Source organism: Malus sylvestris, chromosome 3, assembly GCF_916048215.2.
Source record: "Malus sylvestris chromosome 3, drMalSylv7.2, whole genome shotgun sequence".
Classification (NCBI taxonomy): domain Eukaryota; kingdom Viridiplantae; phylum Streptophyta; class Magnoliopsida; order Rosales; family Rosaceae; genus Malus; species Malus sylvestris.
Window position 1 is genome coordinate 7,865,119 of NC_062262.1, and position 9,539 is coordinate 7,874,657.

Genomic DNA, 9,539 nt, shown 5'->3' on the forward strand with positions numbered 1-9,539 from the left:
GATTTGGTGTATTAATTATCCTTGGACTGCAAGGATTCCTAATGACATTATTATCGGAATATTCATTAGGGTTAAGTCCATATAAATACAAGGCTAAAGTCCCTGCTCACAATACACAGAAACTCATACGAACGCTCCATTAGTTCGAGCATAGAGGAGTGTTGAGTGTGCATAAGACTTTGGTCAACTAACATATTATTCCGTAGGATTCCAATACAATTTCCACTGAAAGAGAAGTCCATGGCTGAGCATATTCCGCACGATTTCAGGTTAGTGTTTTTAGATATTTATGAAATATATAAAGTATAACAGTGATTACCAGAAGACTGCATATTTTTATACAGGTCCGCGTATGCTTTTCTAGAAGGCATGGCTGGGGCAGCAGGACAAGTTTGAGGATAATGCTACTTGAAGTTGAAGGTGACCAAACAACTTGACCTAATCAAACGACGAAAAGTGCAGACACCTAAATTTCCTATTATACCCTTCAACGAAGTAATGGGGGATCTTCCGCAGTCGCTCGTGATCCACTCCGACTCCTCATGTAAAAACGGCATACAAAAAACAAGATCAAAACAAAAGAGAAAATAAATATATCAACTCAGAACTCCCCCTTTGAAACAGTGTTTGTACATTGGGACTCATTCTATAAACAAAAATTTAATTGGATGGTTTTTAGTTTTACTTTGGACCTTGAGTGTTTGTGTTTGGTAAACTCACTTTTTCGCGACTTAGACAGGTCTAGAGGAGATAGGCGATCGTTTAGACAGGTGCTTAAGTAAGTTACACATTTTTTCGTAATTTTCAAACGTTTAAAAATTAATCGTGACCAGCAGTTGACAACTACTTAGTGATTAATTTTTTAAAACAGTGTTGTACATAAAAATATATGAGCTGTCGCGAGTTACAAGTTTTACAAGCTATACATACAAAATTACAATTTGACTCCATTTTTAAGCGAGCTTAATATTTTACAAAATCGAACCTGAACAAGCAAAAAACAAACCGATAAACATCCCTACCAAAGAGTAGCTTGTTTCGATTATTTTACTCCAATATTGCCTTCGTTTTAAACAACCCACAATTTTATTGGCATATGTTTTTTTTTCTCGACAAAATCGCCGCCCAATTTCTCAAAATTCAACGGTTTAAAATATAAAAACAAAAAACATTTTGTCAACTTCGTCGTTCTGAGTTGCGATCCAATTCCAAGCTCCTCTCTCTCTCTTTCTCTCTTGACTCTCTCTCTCTTGACTCTGTCTGTCTGCAACTTCTGAACTTTGCCGGACTTTCTTCTGAACCGATGAAGTGCTTCCATTTCACTAACGGGGAGCGGCGGGACGACGATGAACCCGGCGTCGTTCCCCGGACGACGTCGAAGGTGTCGTGGGTGCGGTCTCTCAGCGTGGCCTCCAGTAGCTACGACACTAGGCGGTCCGAGTTCGACTCGGACTCGAGGGACCTGTCCGACTCGTTGGCATTCCAGGAGCTGCTGAGTATGCGGCGGGCCAATGATCTGAGGGTGTTCACGTTCTCGGAGCTGAAGGCGGCGACCAGGGGATTCAGCAGGGCATTGCTGATTGGGGAAGGAGGGTTTGGGTGCGTTTACAGAGGAATCGTCAGTGGCTGCGACGTCGGCGACGGGAAATTGGACGTTGCTATCAAACAGTTGAGTCGCAATGGCTTCCAGGCATGCTCTTTGATCCCCTTTCAATTTCCTTTTCAAAATTTGTCGCCTTTTTATTGTAAGATAGTTACTGTATCTGAAAAGCTTTGGATTTTTAGTGTTTTAGGGGTGTATTCAATTGAGAAGGCAGGAGGATTTACAAATTCATGAATTTTTATAGAGTTTAATTGATTTGTAAAGATTTCATATAAAATTTTGATTCAATTCTTCGAAATCTTATGGGAAGAGGTAAGGTAAGATTTGTGAATGCTTAAAATATACTACGAAATTTCTCTAATTTCCTCTAATTCCTCAATTTTCTCATATTCTTTAAAATCAATTTCTAATTGAATACACCTGAAATGTTATAAATTTCTTTAAAATCATAATTGAATACACCGGATTTCTAAGGATTTTAATAAACTATCTTAAAATTCTAATTGAATACCCCTTCAATCAATTTCAGAGAATCACTTAAAATTATACCCTAAGTTTATTAAAAGAAATAAAATATCTCAAAATCTCAATTGAATATAATCCTCAATCACTAAAATTGTTGGATTGGGTTGCAGTTTTGCAAATTTTATGCGGCAATTATTGTATATTTTAAATTTGAATTTATCAAGCCTTTCACTTTAATTTATCAAGCTTTTCTCTGGGACTGCTGCTTTGTGGGTTCCGTCTTGTTCTTATTTTCTAGTAAGTTTGTGGCGTTGGGGTGAAAGTTTGCTTGAATTTAGAGATGGGATTTGTGCCATTTCGGCTAAGTCGAATTCGGTTTGTAGGCACGGCGTACTTGAGAAACCATATATTTGGAAAGGAGTCGATAATTCTTAAGTAAAAAGCTTGTTAACATATCCGGTTTACTAACCGTCGTTGTGTAGATTTAGACTGAATTTGTGTTTTGCTCGGAGGGCAATTTGATTAGTGATTGGTTTTGATTAAGAATTTCTTTGAACGGTCTGAATGTATTTTACTTTACGTGCTCTATTTGGGATTCAAGTTTTCAAGTTTTTTGAGGTTGTCTAATGGGGTTGCTGTATTTTACATTCTAGTATTCAGGGGCATAAGGAGTGGATTAACGAAGTAAACTTATTGGGCGTTGTCAGGCACCCAAATCTTGTTAAGCTAGTAGGATACTGTGCAGAAGACGATGAAAGGGGGATTCAACGGCTATTGGTTTATGAACTTATGCGAAATAAAAGCTTGGAGGACCATCTATTGGTTCGGTTTTCACCACATCTCCCATGGATGACAAGACTAAGAATTGCCCAAGATGCAGCCCGCGGATTGGCATATCTACATGAGGAGATGGATTTTCAGGTACGCTCTGTTGTTTATTTTTATATCAAAACCACCCTGCATGAAGACACTGTTCTCATGTTGCCCTTATCTAAAATACACATACAGATCCATTGTCTGTAGCCTTTTCCCTTGTTCCCTTAGGTCGTTTGCAGGAGGGATTTGCAAGTACCAAGGGATTTAGGCTAAGTTAGTAGGAAATGAACTACAAAATATTAGATTGAGGGAGTTGAAATGCATTGCATGATGATTAGAAAGACAAACAAAAGATTCACAAATGACTCCTTCGAAGTAGTTATTTGTAAATCCCTGTTATTGAATTGTATTGAGTATCTATGTTCAAAAGCCTCCATCTGATCTTTTGTAGTGCATTTCTAACTAACTTAACCTAAATCCCTTGGTACTTGCAATTCCCTCGTCCAAACAGTTTTTTGTGCCTAAATATTCCCATTTTTTTTATAACAGATGATATCTGCAAATACATGCCTCCCGTCACTTTTCATATATCTGGTGTCCGACATTTTGTTTAAGTTACTTTCTCAACTATTCTCTAGTCAATATGATCTGGATCTTCCTTATAATCGGTGCAGCTAATTTTCCGTGACTTTAAACCATCAAACATTCTGCTAGACGAGGACTTCAATGCAAAGCTTTCAGACTTTGGACTTGCAAGGCAGGGACCTCCAGAGGGAACAAGTCATGTTTCAACAACAGTAAGTTGCATTATCCTTCGGGTAGAGAAGTTTGTCTTTCTAGAATGAATTTGGGCATATCGTCCTCTTAAGGTATTGGGAGTTTGGGATGCAAAGTCGCTGATTTCACCTAGGTGATATTAGCGATAAAAGTAAATGGTTGTTGAAAATTCTAGGCCTTCTTTGGCACTTTGAAAATTTCTGGTAAGACTAAACTGATGGCCAATCTCTTATGAATTCTGAAATGGGACCTATTAGCAATGGCAACCAACTTCTTTGCTTGTTTCTGGTGAATTGTAAGTCCTGTGTTCTGGGAAATGCATTACTTACAATGAATATTCGGTTTTTATAGATTGTGGGGACAATAGGTTATGCGGCTCCAGAATATGTACATACAGGGAAGCTGACTGCTAAAAGTGACGTATGGAGCTTCGGAGTGGTTCTGTATGAGCTCATCACAGGAAGAAGGGCGGTGGACAGAAATTTGCCCCGGAATGAGCAAAATCTTTTGGAATGGGTCAAGCCCTATGTTCCAGACTCAAAGAAATTCCACGTTATTGTTGACCCTCGGCTTGAAGGACAGTATTGCGTCAAATCAGCTCAAAATCTTGCATCATTAGCTAACAGGTGTCTATCAAAACAACCAAAGTCTCGCCCAAAAATGAGTGAGGTGGTTGGGGTTTTGCGATGCATCATAGAAGAGCTGTCATCTCAAGACAAAGTTGTCCCTGAACCTGTGATTCAAACCGAAGAAGCGAAGGAAGAAACCGTGGAGGAGACTGCGATCGAGTCTACTAAACAAGGGAACAAAAAGAGGGTTTTCGATATAAGAGACATGGTAAACTTTAGAACCAAGTCTAGTCGGAAGTTGGATTGGAGATTCTGGAGCCCGTGGTTGATTAGACTTGGTGATTAAGCTATCAGCCAGATTGTGTCAGGAAAAAACCCTCATCCACGAGCTTTCCTCGCTCCTGGAACGAAAGACAACAGATACATGTTCTTCAAATCTTACGGAGGTATAGGGTTCCTATCCATTTTTTTTTCGGCAGATGGTTGTATATATAATTTGTAAAAGGACGCTGTACTTTTGAGGCATGCGTCCGTTTGATTCATGCACATAATTTGAGTCACAAGTTAATTTTCTCTCCCCTGTAACGAGTACCGAGTATATTTTAGAGGTGCGTGACATCCGTGATAAAAAAATAAAAAAAACTTCTCACACGCAGCTAGCGCTTGCATCCCTACCATTCCAAGCTAAAATAACAATTTGGCGATTAACAAGATACATCATGGCAATGCTCATTTTACAAGCTCGCCTAATTTGTCAAGAAAGGGTTGAAATTTGAATAACATTTAGCCATAATAAACTGTACATCGACAGGACGAACATTCGTACATTGCAGCTTTTGCCATTTAGTTTGACGCCATTTTCAAGCGTAAAGCGGGGAAGCAGAGGGCCGAGGATAGGCGACGGTATTCCTTGCCTTGTTAGCTGCCTTTATCGCATCAGCTGCCGCTGCTGCTGCCGCTGCTGCACGCTTGGCTTTGCTAGCATCGTCTGCACTTCGTCTGCGCATCCTTTGACCATTACTCTGAGTGCCTCCATTGGGATTATAATCTGGCAGTTGTTCAAGTGTTTTTACAACCTCATCCATGTTTGGCCTGAGCTTGGATTCTGTGGACAAGCATCTTGCTGCAAGGGTAGCTGCCTTGTGAGCTCCATCCATTGAATACTGACCTTCTAGACGGTTGTCTATGATGCGAAAGACCTTACGCTTGTTTATCAGGAAGGGTTTAGCCCACTCCACCAGATTGTGTTCTCCGGATGGCCGGTTCTTGTCAACTGCTCTCCGGCCAGATAACATCTCCAACAAAACGACTCCGAAACTATAGATGTCGCTCTTGGCAGTTAGATGACCTGGAATTAGTGAAAATTGGAGCCGTTATACAGGCATCAATTTTGATATATGGTAATCAGGAATATAAAACCAAAGCACTTGGAAATATTCCAAGTTGAATGTGGAAAGAGAACGAGTCCCACATGTATACCACATCAGCACACCAATGGAATTTGTAATGGAGTTTGCGGAAGGACCATATTGATGTGTTTTGTACAACATGAAGGATGTTATTGATTGGTTCAAGACATAACGGAAGTAAATTATGCATTTATAATGCATAAAGGACCATTTGTGATAAAAACCCGACTTTTAATACCTGTGGCTAGATATTCTGGTGCTGCATATCCATAGGTACCCATGACCCTCGTAGAGACATGGCTTTTATCACCCGTTGGCCCATCTTTGGCCAAACCAAAGTCGGAAAGTTTTGCGTTGTAGTTCTGGAATTATATCAGAAACCAAAGAAACTATCAGAATAGCACACAATGAAGTCAAAAGATCTCCTAATATAATCATAATATTGTAGTTAACACATTGAGTAGTCACATACCGAATCAAGCAGGATGTTTGACGTCTTGAAGTCTCGGTATATCACTTTTGTTTCAGCACTGTGAAGAAAAGCAAGACCCTTTGCAGCACCAAGGGCAACCTTGATGCGGAGGTTCCAAGAAAGAGGTTGGAAATAAGAGCCTCCTGGTACAAAGTCAGTTTAAAATCATCAATACATTAATTGCTAAAACCATCTTGTTTCAAATGTATCCGGAGACGTAGCTGAAAGAACCTACTCCTGAACAAATGATTTTCCAAGCTGCCTCGAGGCATGAATTCATACACCAGAAGTCGGTGTTCATCCTCCAAGCAAAAGCCAATTAGTTTCACGAGATTCGGGTGGTAGAGCTGTCCTAGATAATTCACTTCTGCCTATGAAAACCCAAATGAAAGCACACGATAAGTCAATTTTGAGGAGAAAAGGAGTAAAATTCATTTAAAATTGCGAAACTCAGGATTTGCTAGCACTAGGCACTCAAGAGCAGGAAGGCTCAAACGATAATTTGCTGAAACTTAAAAGCACCAATGCGTAACTTAACTCTGCCTTCCCCAGACGATTAAGAGGTTCTCCGTATATATATAGGATCAAAGAACCGAGTATGATAATACGCAAGCTTTCAATTTGTGTGAAGTATATAATCAGGGGATAAAATAACTCACCAACCACTCTCGGTGACCCTGATAACTTTCTTGGTTAAGCCGTTTCACAGCCAAAACTATGCCAGTCCCAGGCTTTGCAGCGGTAAACGAATTTTCATCAATCCACCCCTTAAAAACAGAACCAAATCCACCTTCTCCCAACACACTATCAGGACGGAAATTCCTTGTGGCCATTTTGAGGTTGTTAAAACTAAAGCTCTTTAGATTGGAAGACTGCAAGATCTCGCCCTCACTCCGAGGAGTTGGAGGTGCCGTATATGATGAGACCTTACTGCTTGCGCTGAGGTTCCCGTCATTGCTTTTGAATTGTGAACCTGCACAAGTAAATGTGTAGTGGAAATCAATTTAAAGTCACAACCGAGGCATCGATAAGCTTCGTACTACTCAATACCTTACACCATATTATCTAAGACAATTATTGAGAAGTGAAACTTCTCCTCTCGTTTTCGGCTGTATTTTGAAAGAAGAACAAATTCATCAGAGAATGGCAAAGCGATAACTGCTCAGTGACATTCCCATTTTTCGTATTCCGAAGGAAACCGAAGAAACTCTTTCGGAGAATCTATCAGCAACTAAACAGGGGAAAATAAACATGAGAAAATATTTAAGTTTCCAGATAATCTGTTTTTCAACAAACCACCCACCCAGGACCAAAATATTATACAAATCCACAATTATAATTTCTACTGAAACAACACTATAACTAGATAAAACCCAAAATTCCGAACACACAGCTGAAGCAAAATCAAGCAAGTACGCAAGTGATGGATTGCTTCCCGGGTTCAAACATTTCCTTTACAACCACGCTTGTGGCAATTAGAATCCATGAAATCTATACGTACCTGTATTTGCAGGGCTCTCAGCTTTGATTCGGGCGCTCAGGCAGACCCCCATGAATTCTAGCCCTAGAAAAAACAACCAGCTTTCCTCAAACCCTCCACCTGCAGATCACACAGACTTTGTTTCAGCTGAAAGCACTTCAAATGAACTTCAGAACCGACAGATCTAGAGTAAAAGCAGTAACTTTTCAACCCAAAAGAGAAAAAGAACAGGAAAAGTTGGCATCAAAGCTTCCAAAGTTGATTGGTTTTTAACTGAGATTCAATTTGTTTTTTTCTCCAAAACAAGAAAGAAAGAAACTTTCTTAATCTAGATACAGAATTAACAAAAACCCATGAACTAAAACACCAAGAATCCAAAAACCTACCTCTTTTTTTTCGAAAACTGGAATGTATTCAGAGAGAGAGAGAGAGAGAGAGAGAGAGATAACAGAGAGGGAGGTGGGTTGTTTATGGTTTCGAGTGAGATGGTTTTCTGCTTTCTAATGGGCAGATACGCAGAAAATAAAACTTTTTCTGATCAGGAGCAAGTTGACTGAAAGCTTTGGTGTGATGGAGAGAGGGTTGGGCTGTGAAGGACGGTGCAGAGTACTGCATTAATGGCGGGCTGGTCCCGCTCTTCAGCTCAACGTTTCCTACCGCTCTGTTTTTTGGCTTTCCTATCTCTCCCTCGCTCTATATCATGCAGTCGAGTCACCGCAGATAAGCCTACTCACATCTGCTAAACCAACCTTAGCCGTTTGATTTGGTTTCAAAGACCCCAATCTTCGAGAAGCTTTTCAAAGTACATCGCTTATTACAGTGTAAGTTGATAAACACTCACAATAAATAAAAAATTTATTTGTATTACAATAAATGCGGTATACAAACTCGTGTTTTGAACACATAAAAAAAATTATATGAAGAAGAATCTTATTATATATTATGAACTTGTAATATAACGTTTCGTGTTCCAATCTTCGATGCATAATATAAGATGAGTGAGATGGCTTGGCTTCAGCAGCTTTGGGACTCTGCAACTTAATTTAATTTAGCCACTGAAATTTTGTTTACTTCGTCTTTTTCAAAGTGGGTTAAGTGTCCATCTTCATACATGTAGATATCATTTCTTGGGGAGAAAATAAAAAAATGGTGTTGCGTATAAGAATTAATTAGGTATTGCGTTCGTTTTCGATTTGAGTTGAACCTTTTTTATCATAGGACAATATTTTAAGAAATATTCTTACACTTGTTAGTAGCATTAGATTATAGGCCAATTATCCTTGAACCCTTTCGGTTGGTGTTAGTGATAATTTGCTTACTGTCTTTTAAAAGTTGGCGAAAATGAAATCCTAATCATTGTCCCCATCTATTAGTTTAATTACCAAGTGTTATTATCACACTGTTACGTAATGATACTTATTTATGCTTTATAATATGATAGAGTATTAATAAATAGGGGCGTTTTGATACAAATGCCTAGCTCTTGAAATTTTAAGCTTAAATAACCATGTTTTTTTAGAATTTTGATTAAACATCGTCCTACAATTTAGGCACCACATAATACAAAATTATATGATTTGTCATTATATGTAGTGCACCAAATTAACTATAAAATCTCTAGTGGTTATGATTCAGTATTCAATTTCAACATAAATTCTTTTACAATTTTTAAAAACAACTTGATATTTGCTTCTATTTCTTCCGTACCTTTTTCTTCCAACTCCACACCATATTGGAGCACACACCATGTCACATCCCGGCCTGCGCCCCCACCACATCCCGGGCTCGACTCCATCGTAGCACGATATTGTCCGCTTTGGACCCCGACCATACCCTCATTGTTTTGTTTCTGGGAACTCACAAGATAACTTCCCAGTGGGTCACCCATCCTGGGAATACTCTCGCGCGAACTCACTTAACTTCGAAGTTCCGATGGAACCCGAAGCCA

At 39.3% G+C, this 9,539-nt stretch overlaps 2 protein-coding genes across 2 annotated transcripts; one reads left to right on the forward strand and one right to left on the reverse strand.

The window, feature by feature from the left end:
* The first annotated feature begins 1,188 nt into the window (after positions 1 to 1,188).
* On the forward strand, positions 1,189 to 4,815 carry LOC126616879 (serine/threonine-protein kinase PCRK1-like). Its single transcript, XM_050285009.1, has 4 exons — positions 1,189 to 1,690; positions 2,729 to 2,989; positions 3,559 to 3,681; positions 4,013 to 4,815. Exons 1-4 carry the CDS (start codon positions 1,304 to 1,306, stop codon positions 4,574 to 4,576), a joined length of 1,335 nt encoding a protein of 444 aa, XP_050140966.1. The 5' UTR covers positions 1,189 to 1,303; the 3' UTR covers positions 4,577 to 4,815.
* Positions 4,816 to 4,887: 72 nt separating this feature from the next.
* Positions 4,888 to 8,286, reverse strand: LOC126616880 (probable serine/threonine-protein kinase PBL9). Its single transcript, XM_050285011.1, has 7 exons — positions 7,978 to 8,286; positions 7,613 to 7,711; positions 6,771 to 7,084; positions 6,347 to 6,482; positions 6,112 to 6,254; positions 5,878 to 6,001; positions 4,888 to 5,578 (listed from the first exon to the last, which is right to left on the reverse strand). The coding sequence occupies exons 2-7, from the start codon at positions 7,662 to 7,664 to the stop codon at positions 5,091 to 5,093; spliced, it is 1,257 nt and encodes a 418-aa protein (XP_050140968.1). The 5' UTR covers positions 7,665 to 7,711; positions 7,978 to 8,286; the 3' UTR covers positions 4,888 to 5,090.
* Positions 8,287 to 9,539: the final 1,253 nt, after the last annotated feature.

Coding starts and splice junctions, on each gene's coding strand:
- LOC126616879 (XM_050285009.1), top strand. CDS start 1,304: ATGAAGTGCTTCCATTTCACTAACGGGGAGCGGCGGGACGACGATGAA. Junction 2,990..3,558: donor ATGAGGAGATGGATTTTCAG/GTACGCTCTGTT, acceptor TAATCGGTGCAG/CTAATTTTCCGTGACTTTAA. Junction 3,682..4,012: donor CAAGTCATGTTTCAACAACA/GTAAGTTGCATT, acceptor CGGTTTTTATAG/ATTGTGGGGACAATAGGTTA.
- LOC126616880 (XM_050285011.1), bottom strand. CDS start 7,664: ATGGGGGTCTGCCTGAGCGCCCGAATCAAAGCTGAGAGCCCTGCAAAT. Junction 6,255..6,346: donor GGAAAATCATTTGTTCAGGA/GTAGGTTCTTTC, acceptor ACTTTGTACCAG/GAGGCTCTTATTTCCAACCT. Junction 5,579..5,877: donor ACCAGAATATCTAGCCACAG/GTATTAAAAGTC, acceptor CACTAATTCCAG/GTCATCTAACTGCCAAGAGC.